The sequence below is a fragment of the Hippoglossus hippoglossus genome, chromosome 11 (genome assembly GCF_009819705.1).
Source record: "Hippoglossus hippoglossus isolate fHipHip1 chromosome 11, fHipHip1.pri, whole genome shotgun sequence".
Taxonomy (NCBI): Eukaryota; Metazoa; Chordata; class Actinopteri; order Pleuronectiformes; family Pleuronectidae; genus Hippoglossus; species Hippoglossus hippoglossus.
The window spans coordinates 7,500,199-7,525,201 of NC_047161.1; the positions used below are offsets into that span (position 1 = coordinate 7,500,199).

The 25,003-nt window shown below is 41.9% G+C and overlaps 1 protein-coding gene across 24 annotated transcripts in view; it reads left to right on the forward strand.

Moving 5' to 3' along the window:
- Window positions 1–25,003, forward strand: part of ptk2aa (protein tyrosine kinase 2aa) — a 58,644-nt gene that overhangs the window by 20,767 nt on the left and 12,874 nt on the right. For 2 of the 24 annotated variants that reach the window (XM_034599778.1, XM_034599770.1), the window contains exons 3-19: window positions 3,591–3,835; window positions 5,196–5,365; window positions 6,510–6,597; window positions 7,017–7,096; window positions 7,485–7,547; window positions 9,549–9,603; window positions 15,707–15,847; window positions 16,081–16,158; window positions 16,342–16,449; window positions 16,856–16,973; window positions 17,380–17,410; window positions 18,311–18,375; window positions 18,681–18,767; window positions 20,662–20,679; window positions 23,027–23,083; window positions 23,877–23,897; window positions 24,481–24,513. In XM_034599778.1, the coding sequence (XP_034455669.1) occupies window positions 3,635–3,835; window positions 5,196–5,365; window positions 6,510–6,597; window positions 7,017–7,096; window positions 7,485–7,547; window positions 9,549–9,603; window positions 15,707–15,847; window positions 16,081–16,158; window positions 16,342–16,449; window positions 16,856–16,973; window positions 17,380–17,410; window positions 18,311–18,375; window positions 18,681–18,767; window positions 20,662–20,679; window positions 23,027–23,083; window positions 23,877–23,897; window positions 24,481–24,513 (1,414 nt within the window). In that variant the 5' untranslated portion in view covers window positions 3,591–3,634. Of the gene's footprint in view, window positions 1–1,837; window positions 2,061–3,590; window positions 3,836–5,195; window positions 5,366–6,509; window positions 6,598–7,016; window positions 7,097–7,484; window positions 7,548–9,548; window positions 9,604–15,706; window positions 15,848–16,080; window positions 16,159–16,341; window positions 16,450–16,855; window positions 16,974–17,379; window positions 17,411–18,095; window positions 18,224–18,310; window positions 18,376–18,680; window positions 18,768–20,661; window positions 20,680–22,583; window positions 22,892–23,026; window positions 23,084–23,876; window positions 23,898–24,480; window positions 24,514–25,003 lie in introns of those variants that run through there. The other 22 variants (XM_034599779.1, XM_034599780.1, XM_034599763.1 and 19 more) reach the window with 21 other exon arrangements.

Sequence of the window (25,003 nt, forward strand, 5' to 3'; positions counted from 1 at the left end):
CAGGTCACAGGTGTAGGTGGGTGGACAGTGTCCTCAAGCTCTCAGTCAGAGAGTCTAACCCAAACATGGTTCCTGCTGGTTTGAAGAAACCAAAATGGCACCGAACAAAATGCCAAATTCATCATGGCTTCAAAACCGCAGCCCACAAAAAATGGTCATGGTGGATTGCCAATTGGTTTATAGTGGTCAGTCGGGAATGTCGTTGGTCTGTCAGATTGACAGATGTTTTTCTGAAATAGATTAAAATCAAATCAAATTTTATTTGTATAGCCCAAACATACAAATCAGAACAATCTCTACAATGGGCAACATCCTCTTTCCTTAACCCTCAACTGGAGAGAAAAAATCTACCAAAAAAACTCCCTTTTAACAGGAAACAAAACCAGAGAGTCACAATTGAGGGACACGTGTCCCAGGATGGACGGAGGTACATTATACATCATGTGTAACAGAGGTTGCAAATATGAATTGTTGGCCTTAGACGGCCCAGAGAGTAAAGAGTGTTGAGTAATAGACTTATGTCTGTTCAGTCAGCTCTTCAGTCGAGGATGTGTTCAGCCGTATAAACGTCCATTTGATTAACGGCGGCTGGCATCTGGTCAGGCGTAACCGGCACAACGATAGGCGCCACTCACTTGTAGGTACGTTCCCCCGGAGACAAGCTCCCAGAAAGCACCTTGAGCGCTCTAGAAACAGAAAGGAAAGGAAAGAAGAGTATGACCTGATGTACAATATGGAGAATGATTGATTGGGAGCTCGTGGTTTGAAAGTGGATTGGTTTGTGTTTTTCTTGCAGCTGTGAGTTTACATACAGGACACAGTCTCCTCCTGCAGTAACAGAGGTGGGTGGGGTTTCTAATGAATGGAGGAGCCCTGATTAGCATATTAATAGCTTCTAGCTCCTCCTGCTCTTCCAGGAGTCCTCTGTCCAGCTCTCTTGTTCCCCCACTCAACTTTCTGTCACTTGTTCTGCTCTGTCCTCCTTTTCCTCTCATTCAACTTGAAACAATTGCTGCATTTCTCTCCCGCTCTCTTTCTCTCCCTGCTCCGCTGTCTCTGTTTCCTTTTGTTTTTCTGGTTCCCTCTTTTCTCTCACTTTCTGTCTCCTAAGAGAAGACGACAACTTTCTTTTTTGTTTCTCACCGAGCACAGTAATTGCTCCTCTTTCTCTGTGACCGCTGACTGAGTGACAATCCATTTGGAAAAAACTCTGTAACAAAGTTGGATTTGAACTTTTGCCGGAGAAGCCGTCTTCTTACAAATCACAGGATCCCGAACCCTTTCCAAAGCGAGAGTCGCTTCACGCTTCCACGGCAACTGTGTAACTACGGAGCACAGGCATGGGGGCAGAAATCGGGCAAAAAACAAACAGAGTGTTGTCATCAGAGAGGGGCCACTGAGGAGTAATTCAGAAGTGGACAGAATCGGAGGAGCAGAGAAGTTTCTGCATGAGAAACTTTACATCTCTGGGTGGATTTTATCCACCGTGGATAACGAGAGAAGATTAAGGAGGCAAAACTTAACAGAGAAGAAACTCTTTGAAGGATGGGAATCTTTTACTTTATCCCTCATTTGTTTTCTGTAGCATCTTCACACTCTTTACGAAGTGTCAACAGAGCAGAACATTGCCCTTTTTGATTTCTGCCCCTGGAAGAAACTGTTGGCTGAAGAGGCTGTTGACAAAAGTTGGAGACAAAGATTTCTGCCTTGGAGACGGAGTGTGTGTGTGTGTGTGTGTGTGTGTGTGTGTGTGTGTGTGTGTGTGTGTGTGTGTGTGTGTGTGTGTGTGTGTGTGTGTGTGTGTGTGTGTGTGTGTGTGTGTTAGTGTGTTAGTGTTAGGGTTATGTGAAAGCTTTCTCACAGTTGTGTCAGCAGCTCAGTGTGTTTATTTATGTAACTCCTGCACAAGAGAAGTTCGCTTTGCTGTGTGTGTGTGATGCGAGGTTGCGAAGCCGCGAGCTGTCTATCTGTCCTCGCCACAGACAGACACAGGGAGGGACAGACATGTGTTTCCATGGCGACCAGTGGCTGTAGCCCCTTCCCCATGTGTTGGGACAGAGGTATGAATGAATAAAAATCTCCCTCTGCACACACACACACACACACACATGGAAACACAAGAGTGACATCTGACTCCATGGGAACTGAGTTGGTGTACTGCCAACACTGCCATTACCCAGCAAATGTGTGTGTGTGCGTGTGCGTGTGTGTGAGTGAGTGAGCTGGGAGCAAAGTGATTTGTCAATGAAAGTCATTACTAATTGGAATTGGCAAAGTAAGATGGGAGCACATTTTTATGGTGCGATATATCCATCAGCAACTTTAAAATCTCTCCTCTGAGGCGAGTGTGTGTCTGTGTGTCTCCTTCTCTCTCTCTCAGGTGTAATTACCTGCTGGAACATATCAATTTTCCTCTAATGGAGGAGAGAGGAGAAGCACAGGAAGATAGCGAAGCAGAAAATTGCAGAGTGAAAAGAGATCTCAGTATCTTTCTCTACGTGAATACAGCAGCTCACATGCACATAAAAATACGTGTGTACTTGTGTCTGCCGTTCCCACATGAAGTTAACATGAATTTCCAGGAAGTGTGTCAATGTCAGGACTTCTAATTCCGGAAAAACGTCAGCCTGAGGTGCATTGTCTTCAGATACGAGCGCTCAAACACTGAGCCTTGACCTGGACTGCAGCTCTTGTTGTTTTTATTTCTCCCTCTGCTCTCTCATTTGTTCCTGTGGGTTCATCTTGCCAAAGTATATCACATCAGGAACTTACAGTTTCTTTGCAGTAAGAGAGGAGCAGGATTCAAGTCCACAACAATACAACAGCATCAATCTGTAGCCGACAGCAGAGAGAGGAGGAGTTATGTAACTGAATGAGCTAGAGCCGCAGCAATTAGTTGAGCGGCAGAGAACAAACAGTTTTGTAAGTTCATTGATCGAACCTCATCTGAGAGTCTTAGAAATTGTGATCAGGGCATGATCCAGGGCCGGGGCAAGGGGGGGAACTGGCCCCAGCTTAAATCAGTTTGACCCCTGAAATGCACTATCCTGGCCATAGTCTTTATTTTTTATTTTTGATATATACTCGTCACTCACTAACAATGGATTTGACCCATTATCCAAATATATTCAAGGTTCAAAGCTATAGAGCCAACAGTAAACAAGGAATGACTTAAATCTGCAACTTACTGAACCAGGACTTTTTGCTATATAATTGGCTCCTCTGTGTAAAACGTGGCTCTATTTTTCTTGCAGTCTTTAATGTGTAGCCTTCCTCTGCTTTCATGCTAACTAGATGTCACGACTTTATCAGTGTAGCACTTTGTCTTCTGGGGTTACAACTGACACATGAACATGTTTTCATCCTGTCATGGCTGCAAATATATGATTATTCTCATAGTTATTATATTAAAGATCCACCTAACATCCGTTTGGTATCTCCCAGAAATCACTGCCCTAAATGGTTGATTGATTGGTTAATTGACGAAAGGTGTCATTGTTTCAAAGTTGAAGAATCTCCTTCACTTTCCTCTCATTCATCTGTTCATTCTTCCTCATCTTTCTAACTGATTGGCCTTCTCTCCTCCTCAGAATATGACAGACACCTAGCAGCTGCTGTGTCGGCGAGGAAAACCATGGCGACGGCCTACCTGGACCCCAACCTGAATCACGCCCTCCTCGGAGGCGCCAAGTCGCGGCTGAGCGCGGGGGGGTCAGACCGAACCATTGCCGGCTCCGTGGACAGGGTTCTCAAAGTCTTCCACCACTTTGAGACCAACACTGAGAACAGCCACTGGTCGTCCAATATCAGATATGGAGACGCAACTGATGTCAGGGTAAGAAGAGATGAACACTTACTTACTGTATGTGCAAAATATTAGAGACACTTCATAGTTAAACGCTTAGTAGTTAAGTAGTAGTAGTAATCCAAAACAGTTTTGGTGCCAAACTGTGGAATTAAAAATTCAATCTGAAGGGTTTTAGATTATTTTCAGCCACATTTGGAGTTTAAGTGAGTATAGAGCAGCAGGACTGTGTGTGTGTGTGGGATCAACGTAAAATAAATTACAGTCCTTCACTGCAACTATGTTGTTCATTGATGAGTTTTCAGTAGTTTTTGGACAGAACTTGAAGTCTGTGGCACAGTTTTTATTTTTAAACTCTATTAGTGGATCGTTTTTAAGTCAATCACACTATAGCACCACAATTATTTTTATTTTAAACTTTATAAATGATGTATGCTTGTATTTACTGTTTAGCTCTATATAATCTGTACGTGTTTGATATTGTTGATATTTTCAGACACAATTCAAACACAGAATATTGTGAGGCTTACTCGACTATAAGTGACCATTGCAACCTTCACGCCGGCAATATTTTGTGCACGGCAATTGCATTGGATTTCATTGTATGGGGCAGAAATGTTCATGAGGCTGTCTTCACCTACAGTATGTTTCCTCTGGCGGTGGTTTTAAAGGTGGATCTTTGTTTTTTTTGTCCTTGGCTCAAGGTCCCAACTGTCTGCTTTGATAAAGAACAATGAGACAAATTTGCGTGTGAATGCATGTAACCTCAGGACACCGTCTTTGTGTGTTTTTGTGTGTGTGTGTGTGCATGTACCAGTGTATGTTTACATTTCAGTGCTTTTAGATCCACTCCCATGAGGCTGAAACTACTTAGTGCTGCTCAAACTTTTTTCATCCTCCTCTCTTCCTCTCTTCTTCTCTCCTCTTCTCTCCTCTCTTCTTCTCTTCTCTTCTCTTCTCTCCTCTCTTCTTCCTTTTTTCATCCTCCTCTCCTCTCCTCTCCTCTCCCATCCCTCCTTCCTTCAGTATCTAGGTCAGACCCCCTAGCGTTTTACAAGACAACGCACATGGTTCTGTGAGCATTATGGGGAGTGTGTGTATGATGACTTGTTTGGGTGGGAACGTCATGTTTAATGAAATGAAATCAGCAACACACACACAGACAAATACACACATGGATAGACTGATGCCCTCGTTGACCTGATACAAAATGCCAGACATATACTTTAGCACAATTGGCACAATGACTTCTTGGTCAATGTTTTTGTCCACTGAGCTTCTCTGCTTTAACACTGATATACTGAACATGTGCAGGGACACTTCAACCAGGATAGCACCACTTCAGATAAAGGGGGGAAAGTGTTTTTAATTCTTCGCTCTCTGTGTCCAGGGAATCATCCAGAAAATTCTGGACATCCACAAAGTGCGCTGGACGTCTTGTTTCGGTCTGCACCTCAGCAACAGCCAATCCCGAGACCAGGTGCACTGGCTCCACCCCGATATGGGCGTTTCCCAAGTTAGAGAGAAATACGAACAGGCACGACCAAACGAGGAGTGGAGGTAAGAGAAGTGTTTATGCAACAGGAAGATAATAAATAATTATGATAAGTATTCAATCAATGATGATAAGTGTTGTCTTCTAAAAATATTTTTTAAGATATTTGATTTATTTGTTTTAACGTACATCGCTTGCCATTGGTATTTTATTTATTGATTGATCAATTGCATTTACATTGAAGAGATCAGGCAGACTCCTGAGCTACAGGGACGTCCTGTTGGAATATAAGTTATTTGTCTTCAGTATGTTGTTCACTGTGACCTCTCTGATTTCTCTCTACTTTATTTGCCGTTTGGAGATTAGTGAAGTTATCTAACCTGACCTTTTAAATAAGTTATAATCTAGTGTCCTAGATGAGCTTTACTTGAGATTTTAGAAAATAACTGTTTTTGAAGTTTACTTATTATCCTGATGCAGGTGTTGTTTGTCCTCAACGATCTCTCTCTTGAGACCAACTGTGAGGTTACACTTTACAAACAGCCTCCTGTCTTGGTCAGACATGACCTATTTAGCCTTGTGAATTCAGTAACACTGTTTCCTCCAATGTGCAGCCTGCTCCTTTGTACAACACAGTAGCATTAGTGATTTATATCAAACAGAGTCGTGTTAAAATAGTGCGACCCCGTCTGTGGTGTAGTGATGCGAGGGCTCGTGTGCGGTGCAGTGTGTCTGTGTGGGTTCGGCAGTTTGGATGTTAATATTCTGCTATATTTTACCCCTATTGTGGCGGCCGTGGTGCTAATGCTATTGTAAGGCTCGAGACCTTTGGCACGGGGAGAGAGAACCAGATGCCTGCTTTGTCAAACCAAGTCAACATCTCTCTGTCTCTGCTCTACTCATCTTTCACTCCGTCTACTCATTTGCATTCTTGCATATTGTTTTTCTTCTCTCCTCCTTCTGTCTGTCTCGCTTCTTAATTTCCCTCCCTGGCAGTAGCTGACTGCTGACTATGCTTTTTCATTATCAATTAAACTGGATTATTTTTAAACTCATCTACAAAATTTAGTAGTGGTACACATAAAAAACTTTGCCCCAACGTTTACAATACTGTCGCTTCAAGTCTCTGCTACTGGTTGATTTAAAATGGCGTCAGTGCAACTCTGCACAACATAACATTCACTCCCTCCTTCTTCTGTTCCACTGTAGGTATGAATTAAGGATCCGGTATCTTCCGAAGGGCTTCGTGCAGCAGTTTACAGAAGACAAACCTACACTCAACTACTTCTACCACCAGGTACCCACACAGACACAAAGTCTCAGAGGCACCCAGGCGCACAAACATATTTCATGTTGTGCCGGCAGGCAGCACCGAGACATATGGTTCTGCAGGAAGAGTGTGTGTGTGTGTGTGTTAGCCTGTGGGTAAACTCGGTCAGTAGGACTGTGTGTGTGTGTTTGTGTGAGAAATAGATGTGATGCCATTTGTTTCTTGAGGAAATAAATGTTTTTAGTAATTTCTTTGGCATGTTGGATAGTGATGGTAGAGATACAGTAAACACAGGAAGGGAAGAGGGGTGACATGAAGTAAATGGTCCGAAACCCTTCTGCACAGGGGCTTGTATGCCCATGTGCGTGCCTTGACCATTGGGCCATCAGGTTGCTCCCAGAAATAAACGTTGTAATAAACACACTTTGTGTAATTGTGTCCTGCAGGTGAAGAATGACTACATGACAGAGATCGGGGATCAGGTAGAACAAGATGTGGCTCTCAAACTGGGCTGTTTAGAAATCAGGTAAGACACGTTCACAGCAGTGACCAGTTAATCAAGTTCAGTACTTATGTTATTATTTGTATATGTTTTGATGTCTATTTAAATCAAAAATTGTAAAGGTTTGATCCCACCTGGTATTTGTTTGTCACACTGAAACCATCAATAAGTTGGTACATTTTTGCATTTAAAAGGACCATTTGAATAATTTCCTTCTCCAGCTGAGTTGTTTTTGTGTGTTTTTCCTTCAGCTCCACTGATAATCAACGTTTATTTATCATTTTCCAAAGCAACAGCTATGTTTTACAACTGGAAACAACAAATCTTTAATATCCCTTGAACGTGGAGGTGTATTCAGTGAACGTAGCTGACCTGGATCTTTCTCTCTGTGTCCCACTGCTTTCTTTTCCAGGAGGTTCTTCAAAGAGATGAGAGGAAACGCCCTGGATAAGAAATCCAACTATGAACTACTGGAGTGAGTATTTTCTGCATGATCTAAGTGTTACAGGGGCCCACACCCAATGTGGCTCCTCATCTTCGGGACATGTTAATGCCAGACGATAACACAGTATCTCAGTTTTAGGTGCAGAATTTTGCCGTGGAAATCTGTCCTGTTTTCTTTTAGTCAAACTGTCATTAGAAATTTTTCACATTTTTCATTTCAACACTAACTTAACCTCTCACTTTTGTGATATCTTATTCCTTCATGTTTCCGCTCGTGTTTAACACTCGTTCATTTTTGACTCTTTCGTGTTTGCCTCATCTGTCGATCCACTAACAGCTCCCCGATAGATGCATGTCGATGAAGAGCATTAACAAACTCCGTCCCTAACGCTGCTCATCTCTAATTTGGTCTGATTCTAATGAGCTGTCCTCTCCCACTGAAGTCTTTCTTTCTGTCCATCCGCCTAACGAGCTCTCCAATTAACCAAGAAGAATGCACACTGTCTTTCCATTGAGTTCTCTTTGTGTCTCTTCTTCATCCTGCGTCCATCCGTCTCTCTTCTCGATGCTCTCATCCTCTATTTTCGTCAGATTTTCCTCCCGTGTTCTTCTTCTCTCTGCTTTGTGTCTCTGTCTCACCGCATCTCCTGCTGATTGGAAAAAGCTGTTGTATCGTGACTGTTACAAACCAACGAGAAAAGGGGAGAGAAAATGTGCTGTGTCGAGTTTTTGGTAAACCAAGTTGACAGTTGGCCGTGAGCGGCTGCGGGGCATGTGTTGAGCATTAGTGGATTAAAAAAACAATTCCTATATATTTGACACTGTTGTCTCCAATCAGAACTTTAATCAGATATTTCACTAATTTATTAGCTTAATTGTTTCATCCTTTGTCTGTTTCTTCTTCCAAAAGCAAAAGACCAGTAAACATTTTTCCAAGTCCATAATTCCCTTATCATTTCCTGGAATGATCTTCATGATTCTGTACCACTTAAAGGGAAACAGAAATGTCTTTGGCAGATTCACAATTTAACCTTGAAGGAAATATTAAGTCATTATTTGGTTATCATCAGAAACTTTATTCTCCATATGTGTGGGATGTTTGCCAATCGGAGCCAATCTGGTATCGTGTGATAATGAACTAGCCAGTGGAGGCAACGGCCAATGTTTTGGGGCTTCCGGTGTAAACAGCTGATATCCGGACATAGAGTCCATCTTCTGTTTGCTGTACTCTGTTTACAGTCTGACTAGTTTTTTAAATTACATGAGTCAAACGTATGTCCACACAAAACCCAAACAGAGATACTTTTTGCAGGTGTTTTATGTCCAGTATCTATTAATTTTGTGAAACATTAGGTCAGAGATCGTTTTTCTTTGCTTTGACACATTCTTTGCTTCAGAAATACAAACTGCTGACTAGTTGTTTCCTCTTACACAGCAACAAAACACATGTTCCTGCTGGTGATCAGCTGGCTGCAGTTGGCAGACATCCCTGTGGGTTATGAACTAATGCAAATCGTTTAATCAGTCGTTTTTTGTCAGCAGTCCTTCTCTGTGATGGTAATAATAGTTTGAGACTGATATTTGACCTATGTTGGAGGAGCAGGGGGAGAAAGGATGACGTCAGCCTCACTCTCTTTCTCTGCTTCTCCATCTCTACTGGTCTTTTCTCCAGAGTAGTTTGGGTCATTAGCCAGCTTCCTGTTTTAGCTCCCTTCATCCCTCTTTGTCTCTGTGGTCTCCCTCTTTGTGCTCTTCCCCTGCCTCTCTCTATCGCTCTATTTCTGTTTTTCCTCAGCCCCGTCTCGTAGGAAAAGATGAGTAGTGCTCTGAAGTCAGCGCTTAGTCACAAAACTTTGTGTTTCTGCTGGTGTTCAGTCGCAGTCGGCCTCATATCTGTCTGTAGCTCTTGTTAGTAATTTCTCAGCGGAGGAAAAAATAAGATCAGATAAAGACGGCAGCGCCTGACAATTAACATTCCTCAGTGTAATTACAGTATAATAAACATTCTTTATCTCTACTTCTCTCTTTACAGGAAAGATGTTGGTTTGAGGCGTTTTTTCCCAAAAGACCTGTTGGATTCAGTCAAGGTGAGAATGATGAGACTTTCTAAGGAGATATTTTTTACTCATTCACTTTCTCCACTTGAAATATTTGTGAAAGAAGTATGTGTAGGTAGTGCTCGCTCCACACTCAGCAGCTACCATGGGGCTTCATGTAACAGCTCTGGAGTCGCTCGGTTACCACAAGAAACCAAAGCATGTGGTTTTGACAGCAGCTCTCTGGTATAACTAAGGGTTTCCCTGATACGCTATTTTCGAATGTGTTATTTGCTGTGTCAACAGACACAGTCTGGTCTGACTAAGTTTGAAGTAGTCATGAGCCATTTTCAGACATGACCTGTGAGTAACATTCGGAGATTTGGCAACAGAGTAGTCTGCCTTTTACAGACTACTGCACACCGCAGCAGATTCTCTGCACAGACACAACAAATCCTCCGCATTATTCAGGCGAGAGGTGGAGCCGCCGGGTGCATCAGGCCGAGACAGGAAGTGATGTATTAACTCAGCTGCAGAGATCACGTGATTTTCTTGATAAAACACATACAGCTCTTATCACCACACAAATTGTAAGCTCCCTGCACTTTATAGTTTTACTCACGTTGATGAACAGTCATGTTAAATTAAGTGAACCAGTTTTGATTTTGGTTGAGCGTGTTTGTATGTGATGGCTGTGTGCATAATAAACAGTGTCTGTCAGTGATACATTTACAGCACGCGTTGAAGGGAAGAGTCCGTGTGTGTGTGTGCGTGTGCGTGCGTTAAAGAAAGGCCTGGTGACCCGAAAAGGTCTTAATGTCAGCAGGCGGGCAGACAGATGCTCTGCAGAGGGAGCGAAACTGTGCGACCCTCAGGTCATGTTTAAACCCACTTTCTCTTTACAACAATGAGGAGGGAGGGGGAGGCGACAATGTGTGTCTTCCTCAGGACTACACCCCCACTCACTCCTCCAAGCCCGGCCGACTCCCCCCTCATCAGCTGCACATCTACGTACTGCTTTTCCTTCTTTGCAATGAGAAAACACTCTCCCCTGACGTCACCAAACACACATACGTGAAGTCTAACATGTGACTTGAGTTCCCTACTGAAATATTCTTTTAATTTCATTATAGATCATTTAAATATCATGGTACAAGTACGTAAAGAGAATGTGTGGAAGTATTAGTTACTTTAAAAAGTTTGTTCATTGATTAATTGAAGCAATAACCTTGATAATCTGTATATTAAATACATAAATGCTAACAACAAGAATATGTAGTAATGTTAAAGCAAATGTCAGGTTTGACACATCTGCTGCTCTTTCTCTGTGTGTGTGTGTGTGTGTGTGTGTGTGTGTGTGTGTGTGTGTGTGTGTGTGTGTGTGTGTGTGTGTGTGTGTGTGTGTGTGTGTGTGTGTGTGTGTGTGTGTGTGTGTGTGTGTGTGTGTGTGGAGATAGAGAGAGAGAGCACAGCTGTCATTTACGTTTCAGTCGGTCACTCTGGTGAAAGAGAATGGTAGTCATTTAATGGGATTATTCCCCCTCAATGGACTCCACTTGACACACACACACACACACCAGAGCAGATGGCTGTGGTAGTAAACAGTGACTGATGTTAGCTGTTATAAAGAGTCTGTTCATTCATATTGACAGGCTGGACACCAGGTTTAGTAAAACTGACCTTATGGTTGCTTTGGGGATCGGAGTTTGACCCACCGGCTCCAGCTTGAGCTGTTTCTCCTTTTTTCATAAGAAAATAATACAAACAAATAAATGTACACAAAACGTACAAAATATAGAAATAGTAAAAACAATATTAAGAAGAAACTTTATTTATAGAGCACTTTTCAAAATACACATTACAAAGCAAAATTTAAAATCAACAGTTTCAAAATGGAACAGCTCGGCTGCTGGAATGGACAGAAGAGCCCCTGGATCTTAAAGTACATAATTGTGCATATTGTACTGACTGGTCAGAGATGTAACTTAACATATATTGTAAAGCTGGAAGCCGCGTATGGGGGGTTTACCCCCCATACGCGGGGATAGAGGGATAGAGGTGACCTCTATCCCTCTATATTCGCTTTGCATTCACGTATGTGTGACCATAAACTTATGCAGAGTGAGTTTTGAGGCTTCCAATGTGTACCAACAAATTTTTCCGCTGCTGTAAGCCCAGCTAATAGTCTTAATGTTTTAGTTAAAGTGAGGCCCACATTTGAATGGTTATTCAGGATGAGTGTTATGGACTGGAAGAGGTTAGAGTCGAACGTTCTGAACACATGGGGCACACTCCGAGGACATATTAAGACAAATACCAGCTGCTTTCAAGGGAGAAGTGAAAGTAAATGTAAATGTTTTCATTGAATAAGGCTTTCTGTTTCTCTTGTCATAGCAGCAACACATCCAGTAACTTTCACACATAATGAAAGCAAAGACTGGCACAATGAGGTTTTTTCACATCGCACATTTTGACATTTAAGCACATTTATTCCTGATCACATTATAGATATCTCTATTCAACAGGCCTGTATTCACACCTGTGAATAGATTTAATCAGAATTTACTGGAATTAGGTTGTGTGCAGTACTGGTTCTTTTTCAGCCATGGATCCTGTACAAGATATAAATTATTCCCCCTTTTGTGAAAGAGCAACACAAGAGAAATGTCTTAGAATGATATAAGACTTGTATTAAATGTATCAATACAGAATATCCATATATCATGATAACTTTAATGGATTCATCTGGAAACTTTTCATGTAGTCCCTGAAAATGTGCCATAGAACCCTGAGGGTCCGCGAACCCCCATTTGAGAACCACTACCTTAGTAGATGCCAGTTATCCGACTGACCATCATTGGGATTTATGACTCGTAGTAAAAATAAAGGAAAAGAATAATAATTGAGGCTTTCACTAATGGGTATGTTTCAGAAACTAAACCAGAAGTGCCACAGTGCAACCGAGGCTCACGCTGTCTGATGTGTATTATCACTCGATTCTGCAGTAAAAGCAAAAAACAACTTGGTGACGACCAAAAGTCCAAATTGCTTCCAGGCACTACTGGTACAAATCACAGCTGGAAAGGAAACAGACACGTAACACACACACACACACGCAGACCGACAGTTCTTCAGCCATAAACACACTAGTGGATTTCACCAAAATTTAAAAAACATACTGTGTAAGTGCTGTGACTACTGAGTGGTCAGCCTGTGAGGTGATAGCCACTTGATGCACTTCCTCTCAGGAAGGGTGGACACTTGGGACTGACAATATTTGTGTGTGTGTGTGTGTGTGTGTGTGTGTGTGTGTGTGTGTGTGTGTGTGTGTGTGTGTGTGTGTGTGTGTGTGTGTGTGTGTGTGTGTGTGTGTGTGTGTGTGTGTGTGTGTGTGTGTGTGTGTGTGGTGGAATTCTAGGAATTAAAACCGTGATCCTATCAAGAGCACGAGCTCTGTTATCATGTGTATTATGAAATGTGTTGAGATGGCACACAGACCTGAACACACAGGGACATTGCTGTGTGTGTGTGTGTATTGTGTTAAGTTTTTAGAGCCTTCTGGCTTAGTAAGTCGACAGCTGACAATGTAATTCTGAAATAAAGTATAGATATTAAGGCTTTCACTGTATTTACAAATGAAAAAAAGCTATATAAATACATAGTGGCTGAAAACAATAGATATTAGAAAAGAAAATGAGACTTTGCCATTATTATAGGATTGATTCAGCCTCCAAAAATACACACATTGTTACATAGATTGAACATTCTGTGATAATATGATTTTAAGCCTCATTAGACTCACACCAAATCAACCAATTGACTTTTTGCTACACATTTTTTGTCAATAATTCAATACAACTGGTAAATTCTTTGTAATAATCTTAGCTTTGAAAGTGCTGATTTATTTTGTGCTGAATGACCTTAATTTGATGCCCCAGTCTACTGTAAATCTGCACGTTTTTTTAAGCCTGGTCTGTACTGCACTAAATCCCCTCTAATCCTTATCTTAATCTATATATGGAGAGTTATTTATAGATTTGCTTCGTCCGTACAGCCTGTGCGCTTGTGTGAATGTGTCTTCTCACTTTACAGCTGTTTTCAAACATGAACAAAATTGAGAAATTGGGAAAATTGGGACCAGACATTTTCCTAACTTTGCCTTTTGCATATGCCTTCACAACGAGAGGAAGATGTCCAGAACATTCAGAGAGGTACAGGAGACAGGACAAGACGTATAAAGTCCGCTGCAGAAGTCACGTGCTTTTGTTGACAGCACATCAATCATGTTAGAAACGTCATCAACTCGCCCGTTCGCTTCCTTTTTTTCCCGTACATTTTCCTGCTGTTTTCTCACATGGGCTCACTCGGACATTTTCCAGACATTTTACCAAGGAGCTCGCAGGAAAGGTTCTGGAAATGTTTCCATATTTTAGTTCCTGCGCAAAGCCTCTCCATAAAAATGTCCGAAGTTCAGTTCATGTCCGAAAGCAGCTTATGTATTGAGTGTGAATGTGGGTTTTGGATCATTCGTCACCTATAAACTTTTTAACGTGCATTGGTCAGGGAATCTGTACGTAGATTTATGTGAAGGGCTGAGATGATAAGTGGAAAGGGTCAAAAAGGTCTTTAGTAAATCCACATATAAGCAATGGCGCTCTAGACATATATCTAACATATATTGTAAAGCTGGAAGCCGCGTATGGGGGGTTTAGCTCTCCTGCAGCAACCACAGGTCCGGTTCCGACCCGGCACTTTGCTGCATGTCTTCCCTAATCTCTCCCCATTTCACACTTCGGGCCTGGTCACACATACGCAAATCTTTTAACCTTCGCCTCCCATTCACTTCCAATCTGTGCGAGCGAGGAGGCCAATAAACATCCTCCTCCTGTGGCGTGGCAAATCGTAGCGTGGCTTCGCGTGGAGTTCAACTTTGGTGACCTCTATCCCTCTATATTCGCTTTGCATTCACGTATGTGTGACCATAAACTTATGCAGAGTGAGTTTTGAGGCTTCCAACGTGTACAAATTTTTCCGCTGCTGTAAGCCCAGCTAATAGTCTTAATGTTTTAGTTAAAGTGAGGCCCACATTTGAATGGTTATTCAGGATGAGTGTTATGGACTGGAAGAGGTTAGAGGCGAACGTTCTGAACACATGGGGCACACTCCGAGGACATATTAAGACAAATACCAGCTGCTTTCAAGGGAGAAGTGAAAGTAAATGTAAATGTTTTCATTGAATAAGGCTTTCTGTTTCTCTTGTCATAGCAGCAACACATCCAGTAACTTTCACACATAATGAAAGCAAAGACTGGCACAATGAGGTTTTTTCACATCGCACATTTTGACATTTAAGCACATTTATTCCTGATCACATTATAGATATCTCTATTCAACAGGCCTGTATTCACACCTGTGAATAGATTTAATCAGAATTTACTGGAATTAGGTTGTGTCGGATATCGGATATTGAGGATTATGTTTGGCATATTGTACTCTATATGAGACTAATGATCTGAAGCACTACTCACTCCTTGCATGTGCTGGTTTGAAGTGTGTGTGTGTGTGTGTGTGTGTGTGTGTGTGTGTGTGTGTGTGTGTGTGTGTGTGTGTGTGTGTGTGTGTGTGTGTGTGTGTGTGTGTGTGTGTGTGTGTGTGTGTGTGAACTGTATCTTTATGTCTGAAGTGGTGAAGTGTAGAGGTGTGTAAATGGCGGTTGAATGTTCCTAGAGTGATTTGTATTTCCCATCTGTCTCCTCTGTAGTGACATAACCTGAATAAATCAGCTGTGAGCGTGTGACTGTACCTGTCACTCTGTGTTAGAGAGCACTTTGTGAGTTGCATAGCGAGCTCTACGTTACTATAGAGATAAACAGACGGACTCTGTTAAATTGAGTGGTAACTAACGGCACCAATGTGTCTCTGTGAAGGTATTGATCTGAACTGTGAGTGCCCCTCCACTGAAGTGCTGAGGTCACTTTGATCGGCAGCATAGTGGCCTAATAGTCAATCAATGCCTTCCTCTCCTAGAGCCACTGTCACTCCACCCACACAGAAAAACACCCACAAATGTCATGAACTTTCCTCTCCCAGTTGAAACGTTGGCTACGATGACTGTTTGACCTTAATTTCATTCATCTCCTCTGTGTCTCCTCAGGCTAAAACTCTGCGTAAGTTGATCCAGCAGACCTTCAAGCAGGTGGCCAATCTCAACGACGAACAGTGCATCCTCAAGTTTTTGGAGATTCTTGCGCCGGTCTACCGCTACGACAAAGAGTGCTTCAAATGTGCCCTTGGTGTAGGTTTCTCCCATTCTTGCCTTCACTCTACTGTGTCCTCGTGTAGTGTGACAGCTCGGGTTAGTTGTGCAAGGTTGACCCCTGTTGGTAGCATTGGGTGTTGCATGTATGACAGATGTGAGAGGCGTGTCTTATAAGCTATGAGTGAGTAAACAAATGAGATTTTCTTATGTATTTCCATGTCTTCTCCCCTCCTTATTCTTTCTTTTCAACTCTTTTTCACTCTTAACAGTCGAGCTGGGTGATTCAGGTGGAGTTAGCCATCGGGCCAGAGGAAGGGATCAGCTACCTCACAGACAAGGGATCCACGGTGAGTTTCTTCTGGGATCACGACTGATAAAGTTCTGTATCCAAATATTATTTAAGCAAAGTAACATAAAGGGAAAGTTCAGGCTTTACTCCTGAGATTAAAATAGCCATTTATAGATTATGAAATAACAGGATTACCTTTCGACATTAACTTTTATTTAATTTCTTCTCTTTTTGTCCCCAGCCCACCCATCTAGCAAACTTTAACCAGGTCCAGTCCATCCAGTACTCGTCTATGGAGGAGAAGGACAGGAAAGGCATGTTACAGCTGAATGTAGCTGGAGCGGCTGAGGTACGGCCAGTCTCTCTGTTTGCTCGCTGTCAGTTTCTCATGTCATTTATTCAATAAAGTCAGAAACCTGAGGAAGAGTTTCTTAACACCCACAGCTGTAGGAATATAAGAATTCAGTTTCACTTACATTTTTAAGTATTGGATTTATTTACACACCCACTGAGAGAGAGAGAGAAGTTTTCCTCTGAAACTAGGAGCAGCTGGAAACCCCCAGTGTGCTCTGACATGGAAGAGTATGTGTGTGTCCTCTGAGATAATGGCTCTTTGTAACAGGCCACATCTGTGTGTGTGTGTGTGTGTGTGTGTGTGTGTGTGTGTGTGTGTGTGTGTGTGTGTGTGTGTGTGTGTGTGTGTGTGTGTGTGTGTGTGTGTGTGTGTGTGTGTGTGTCTGTGTGTGTACATTCAGCCTCTCACAGTTACAACAGCATCACTCACCATGGCAGAGAACTTGGCTGACTTGATTGATGGCTACTGTCGACTCGTCTCCATGGACACTCATTCCTTCATCGTCCGTTATCAGAAAGGTACGAAACGATATTTTCCTCTTTTCTTTCTAGCTCCTCTGTTCCTCAGTATCAAATACTACTCACGCACATTGTGCACTAGATACAATATTTTTTTAGACGAAATTAAACTATGAGCTCTGCCATTATCCTCAACACTAAGAATATTTCTCATTTATAACATTTGTCTTTAAAATAATCATATATTTGTTGTTATTTGGTTTTAAAGTGCTTCTATTCAATAAAGGCTACAAGATCCACTGAACTACAGCACAAGTCCCCGGCTATGGGCATATTTACATCCAGTTCTGATGTAGTATAATGAATGTATTTTATACGCAGAAGAAACTGTGGTTATATCCTGTGTACTGTGTGTAAGGTCCTGTCTGAGTCATGACACATTATAATGTGTGTTTTCATCCTTTAGAGGGAGAGAGAGCGCTGCCTTCCATCCCAAAGTAAGTCCAACTATTCTTAGTACTGTTACAGTAAAAATAACAACTGTTCTACATGAACATTGTGTGTTGACCGTGTGAGAATATTTTCTTTTCAAGTTTTGCAGACCTGAAACATAATTCTTCTAAAATTTTAAGACAAACAGAATCAATCAATTAAATGTATTTGTATAACCCATATATAGCATCAGAAAATCTGAACAGTGACAACCTTGTATTTAATGTTTTTCCTCCAAAATGATCCTTATTTAGGATTTCTGGCTCCGTGTCATTAGGCTTTAAAAAGATTTACAGAGAAACCACTGTGACCTCAGCGCGGAGCTCGTTGTGTTTGTTTATCTGTGAGTCCGTCTGGACGTAGCCAATCAGACGTACAGATTCAACAACTTTTCACTTACTTTAGGTCATTTAAACTCAAATCCCTCTCTCTCTCTCTTTCTCTTTTCTTTCTTCCTCTCTCTTTCCGTCTCTGGTCAAATAAGGAGATAAAGTTTAGGAGCCAAATATTTTCCACTTAGGGTTTTTTGAGACACTCTGGAAATCTCCTCCTCCTCCTTCTGTCCGTCGCACACTCACTCTCTCTCTCCGCTCTCCGCCCGTTGTAGTCTGTGATGTAAAGATAGCGGAGCTCAGATGACAGAGAGGGACCACGGCAAAGACAGGGAGATAATTGGAGCAGTGCGGGCTCGTTTATAGATAGCGATTGCAGCGTTTGCTTCTTGTATCCTACTCTTAATGTGAAGAACAGTTTCCATGGTTTATCCTTTATTGGAACTCTGATGCTGGAAATCGCTGATATGTTTTGAATCGGCGTCGGTATGTTTATGTTGTGTCAACTGAGTGTTTACCTCTGTTGCTGATGTGTAATCCTCGTCTAATTTACCGTATTATCTTTTTCTCCAGAGTGTCAAACAATGAGAAGAAGTCGGAAGCGGTGAGGAGTGGAGTCAGAGCGATCTCCGTCTCAGGTAAGATAATTAAAAAACAACACATATGTAGAGGTGAGATGAACTCCGTCAGTTCGCTCCTTTCTTTCTCTTCCTGTCCTCCCAACATCCGTTTCTTTTTTTCTTCTCATCTCTCATTGTTTTCTCCTCTGTGGGGACTTCCTCTCCCTCTCTCATCCCATCCTCTCTGTTCCTACATTCTTTTTTGTTTACTTCCTCCTCTCCCCCCTTCGGTCTTTCACACATCCCTCCCCTCATCCATTCACTCTGTCTGTGTTTTTTTTTTCCTCTGTCCTCTCTCCCCCTCACTTCCTCATTGGCTGAAGACCTAGTGACATCGACGCCTCCTAAGCCAACCAAGGCGCGGCGTTTCCTCCTCCCCTTTGTCTTCTGTTCAGATTCGCCGCCCAACGGTATCCTCGGCCCTGATTGGAAAGTTCGTAGAGGAGCGTATCCACAAAATTGTAATGTGGGGAGAATAAAGATGCCTGATTTAATCGTCGTGGTTATTGGGTAACTCGCATCATGTCCGGAAAAACATCTGTGGAAGCGACTTAAAAGTTTAACTCTGGCTTCCTTGATTGGTTTATGAAGTAATTTGGTTCATATGGACTCTAAAAATAATGGCCATTAAATTATTGTCAGAGATTTGGCAACTTTTTTACATTTTTAAAGTGAACTGTCAATTGTTTTGGGATTAAAACAGCTTCAAGTAATTTTAAGGATGCTCTCCTCTACTCAACTCTCTTTGTCCTCGCTGCGTGGTTGCTTGAACTAATTAAATCCTTCACAAAAGGACAAACAAAACTAAACCACAATAACTGGTGTCCATGTTGCTGCATATAACCAAGCATTCAAACAACTGGGACACAAATAAAGACGACTCTGAGAGGTATCTCCTGTAAAACCTGAGGTTTATGTCTGTTGTTGATGCAGTAGTGATACATTTTTAATCGTAACTCTCCAGCTGTTTTATATTTTACCTCTCACATTTAGATTAAGTATTCAGATTATTCCTGAGCCTGTTGATGAGGGCTGCCAAAGATCGACATTTTCAGTTTTACTCTTTGTGAGATTTAACAGAACGATGTGACTGGATGTACGGAGACGGAGTAAATTGTTTCTCTCAAGTCTCTGTTCAGCCCAGAACTTGCTGCTGAGGTCAGCGTTTGGTTATTTTAAATCTTTATTTTCAATGTTTTATTGCAGTCAATTCAAAGAGGCAGAGCTTTATTTGTGGCCAAGTAGTGACGCATCGCTCTGTTTGAGGTCAACCACTGAGCATCTTCCCCATCAAGCAACTCATCACTATCAGCTCAAGATTGTTACTCTGTGATCAAAGACAAGAACTGTCATAAAAATCTAAATAATGTTCATGATAAACACTTAAAAGTTAATTCTGCAAAAAATCAACTCTTATAGATGAGTTGAATGTTTCCTGCAGTGAGGTTGACATCCTAAGTGGGTCAGAAGATGCCCTCGTGTCTCCATCTGTGGCTTTGGCAGCTGTCGTCAGTAGCTCACAGGACGACTGACAGAAACAAAGTCGTGGATCTGAATGGCAGCTGATTTGTTGTAGAGACGTAGAAACTTCTCCTGCTGCAGAATCTAACCCAAACCCTACTTTTAAAATATTTAAAATCTTAAATCTGAAGTTGAGTGCAGGCATTTCTCTCACTTTCTATATTATTTAGGTTCTTCTAGTCCCTCTAAACTCATTCTAAATCAAATGTAACTTAACAGGGGGCATCTGCTTTAAAGGTAGAGACTCAATAACAAACAAACAATTTAATTTTCAGTTTCTCCTTCAGGTTGTGAAGCTTCTTTACAAGCTTTTATGTCTTAATTCAATTATTTCATCATTTCTAATCATTTCTCAAAGAATTTTAAATGATGAAGCCTAAAGATACCTTTGAAAACTGGGCTCCTGATTGGAGATCCTCTGAGTGAATTGCCGGAGTAAACAGGGGCCAATGCCGGGACTAAAGAACAAGTCATATTGCTGCTGTTTTCTTGCACTCATTCATTTCTTTGCCATGTCATCTTCACAACATTAATGGAAGCTGTTAACTCACTGGAGACATTTTGGATCTGTACTAACTGCTCGCTGAGTTTTTGGCTTTTGCAGATCCTGCGACATCTCCCAAGTTGTTTCAAAGCTTTTCATGCTCTAACCTCTCCTCTCTCCTCTTCTCTCTTCTCTCTTCTCTCTTCTCTCTGCTCTCTGCTCTGCCTCCTGCTCTTCTCTCTTTCTCACTCCTCCTCCTCTGCTGTCCCATTTCCCGCATGCTCTCCTGGACCCTGCAGAAGATCTTAGTGGGGATGGTAAAGTTATGCTGTTGTTTATCAATCTCTCCGTTGTTCCTTCTTTCTTGTCTTGCAATACACGGCACCCTCCTGCAAAGGATAGTGTGTGTGTGTGTGTGTGTGTGTGTGTGTGCCTGTGCGTGCGTGCGTGCATTCCTTCTTCTTTAACAATAGCTGTAGTGGTCTATTGGGTAATACAGTGTGTAATATGCAGTGTTGATTAGTATGTGTTGTTCGTCATGTTTCAATGACTGGAAACATGAATCTATCACCAGTAGCTTTAATGGGTTTGATCTGTTAGAAGCTACAGTGGCTCTCTACTTTAGTTTTGTGTTTTAAGATGTTTGTGTGTTCGTATCCATGTCTATTGGTGATTATTTTGAAATTGGATCGCCACTAAATTCCCACTAAATTTAAAATATGTCTGTGTATAACCACAAGAAAAAACAGAACTAGTAAATGAAGCAATATTTTCTCTGTAAGGGAACCTCTCCAAACCTTTCTCTCTGCACGCACACACACACACAAGCACAAAACACACACTCATGCACACGCCCACACAACACATGCAAAATCATGCACACGTGTACTTGCATTCATTCATACACACACACACACACACACACACACACACACACACACACACACACACACACACACACACACACACACACACACACACACACACACACACACACACACACACACACACACACAGTGGAGCAGGGAGAGGTTTGCTGGATCTGAGAGCGGGTGCATTCCTGGCTATAATGGGCAAACTAGATCACACACACATGCAAGGGTACACACACACACACACACACACACACACACACACACACACACACATTTCCCTCCACTGGAAGCAGAAAGAGACGGAGTTAGACCAGTCAAACTTAGAAACAGTTTACTCTGTAGAACAAAAACCACATGAGCCTGAATATGCAACGATACAAACAATGGACCTCACAGCACAAACGGCCACATCAGTGGGAAATTGTTCTCATTATGTGGAAGCAGAGCTGCAGATTTAAAAGCAACAAAAAGTCAGAGAATAGTTTGAAATCAGAAGTTAAGCATTTTATTGCCACTGATGAAACTGACTGAGAAAAACCATCTGTATGTAAGATGAGAATTTTAGTATGTATCAGTACCATTGGCTAAAGTTGTTGTGATTGGCCTGATCAGTTTCAGGACAGATGGAAATCGGTCTTGGCGAGAGCAGAGTCGGACTCCTCTGCGAGAGCCAATAAACGAGCTCACTGATTGGTCTGATTTCCAGGCGAACCCTCAGCAAGTTAGTGTAAAAAGCATTAATGTCAAAAGTACTTTATTTCTTCAATAATCAGCACTTTTCAGTTTTATTTGCATTGGCAAAGATTCACCGTTTTTATTTAGCCTCCTTTACATCAACATCTAATCCAGCTTATTCTAAACGGCGGGTTGTTGGGAAATATCTTGAGATAATCAGCCACTGGCTTTAGAGAAGGATTTCTGATCAATTTGGGGACGCGTTCCCACAGAGCCTGATGAATCCCCAACCATAGCAGTGAGCGGAGAGAGAGAGAGAGAGAGAGCGAGAGCGGGGGGGGGGGGTATTCAGGACAGCAGCAGATGTTTGACTCTCGTTTCCAACAGCTGAGTCTGCACACTGATTTTATTTTAAACACCACCATCTGGTTGGGACTGACTCAGTCCATCTCTCCCTGTCTTTTTCCTGCTGCGTCTCTTTCTCTGCCTATCACTCTGATTCTGACACAGATCTGATCCTAAACGCTACCATCTGCTTACATGACAGCCACACACACCATTTCTCCTCTTCTACTGTGTGTGTGTGTGTGTGTGTGTGTGTGTGTGTGTGAGAGAGAGAGTCTCCCTCTTCCTCTTATATCCCAGTCTCTCTCTTTCTTGTTCCGTCTCTCCACCCGTCTCCTTCGCACTCTCTCCTTTCTGTCTTTGCTTTTCCATCCCGGGCCGGCTACTCCCTGCACCCCAGCTGCTCTCACACAGACAGATATGCACAACACATGCTCAGCTGACCTTCTCCGCCAAGTGTGTGTGTGTGTAACAGAGAGAGGGAGAGAGAGGGAAAGAGAGAAGCTACGTGGGTGTTGCTTCTCTCTTGAGTTGTCGAAACTGAGTTTGTTTTAAGAGTTCGCTGCTTTACGTTTAAGTGTTTTTGTGGAGTTTTATTCTTTTGCTGCACACGTTTGACCGTAGTGGACGGATGGTAAATAGAGCAACATGTGCACAACTGTCTTGTGTGTGTGTTTGTGTGTGACGTATATACATGTATGTGTGTGTGTGTGTTTTCTTTATTGTTTTCATGTACCTTCAGTTAATTTTACACCATTTCATGTTGCAGAGACCGATGACTATGCAGAGATAGTGGATGAAGAGGACACGTACACCATGCCCTCCAGTAAGTAACTTCTCCCGTCTCCACTAAAGAAACCTGTTGTTCTTCAGTCAAATGTTTTATGCTCTCAAACAAACATTAAATTGTTCTACTATCTCTTAAAAAAGAGCGTGGTGTGAATCTCCAACTCACACAAGGAGTTAGACATTCGGTTTGGTAGCGACTGATCAGATTCAGGCCAGTTCTGCCGTCTTATGTAAACAGTGGAGACTCAGGCTGCAGGTCACGGAGGCTACAACTCAAACATGTGGTTCATGGAGACACGTTACATCTGTCGGATACATTCATGTGCTGGTGCGTTTGGCTTTAGCCTCTCTGCAAATACTTTTAAAGTTGATTTACGTATTTGATTGTTGGGACAGAGAACAGTGGATTGTTCTTCTTTCCTCACAGTCTTTTTTTCCTATCGTTCTCCGTGTTGCTTTATTTGTGCAGCTTTATATCTTTTCTTTTTTTGGTTCTCTCGGCAGACTTCCCCTAAACACACTTCTGACATATTTTCCTGCTCTGTCAATGAGTTTGCACCATCTGCTCCAAGTATAAAATAAACTGTATAACATTCGTTCCTTTTAAACCTACTTTTTAACCTTTCTGTGGCAGCATCAGCTCAGTTTTTCATCCACTTATTTATGCACTAAACATTTAATATAGAATAAAATTGGTGGATTGTCTTTCACTATAAATGTGTGTGTGTGTTTTCTGAGCTATTTTCAATCTTAAAGCAGCTGTCTGCCTCTCCCCTCTCTTCATCTCTCTTCATCTCTCTTTCTTCCTCTTTCTCCCATCGCCAACACAGTGAGCTATGGAGTAGTCGAAGGTAAAAACTGTCCGTCTCTGTCGCAGTCTGTCTTACTGAAAACTCTTGATGTTTTGAAATGTTTTTCTCTGCTGGGCACTCATCTAAACTATAGGGACAAATTTGCCTCAAGTCATTTTCTTAATTTAAACCTGAGTAACTGTATCAATGATATAAAGAGTCAGTGTAGGATGGTTTACTTTTTTTCACAACTAGTACCCAACAAAGAAAAATGCAAAGATTTAAGGGGATAGAGGTTTGTCGTTGACTTGTGATTGTTTTTGTAGATTGAGTTCATTCAGGTCTGGTGTTGGAAATGAAAGAGAGAGAGCTAATCCATAAACAATTCAAAATGTTAAACGAGCTAAACTACCTCACAGTTATTTGCATCGTGTATCGGCTTGGTCCATCATGTTGGTTGTGACCATTGACTGTTCATAAAGATGGACGACATGACAGCCCCCCCCCCAAAAGTGAAGCCAAAACATCTCATTCACCACCTGGTGGTTGGCTGCTGTGTAGGTCCTAACTCCATGTTGGTAGATGGGACATGGATCAAACTAAACAGTAAAAGTACATCTCAAGATGGTTTCTGTCATTTTAGGTACTTCTTATCACACTGATGTTGTTTTTCCCGGTAAGGTTGATTTTAATTCGTATTTTGATGATATAAAAATGGACTGAAACACCCTGATGAACAGCTGAGACTGACAAGTGATTGGTTGAGTGCTTGTATCAGTGGGAATTTGCTGCCACAGCTCCGTTCCCTGATCGCCACAGTGCAGACTCTGGCTCCAAATGCTCCGAAGAAGGCTTTTTGTTCGTATTTGGGATATTTTAGCTTCATTTCTGGATAGTGGGAGGGAGTGGCGGGGGATCGTCCATTTTTATATACAGTCTATGGTTGTGACATTTTTATTTCTTTATTTTGTTTTGGAATGATGATTATAGTTTGTTTTGTTTTCCTTTAAGTTCTCTGTGGGTTTTGTCTTTTCATTTGAAGTGGTATTTAATTTCCTGTGAGGGAATTTGCCCTACGGAATAATTGCATTAAATCTCCTTGTAAAGGAATGCAATTGTGCAATGCTGCATTTGTGATTCTAGTGCATGAATCTGTTGGTTTGCTT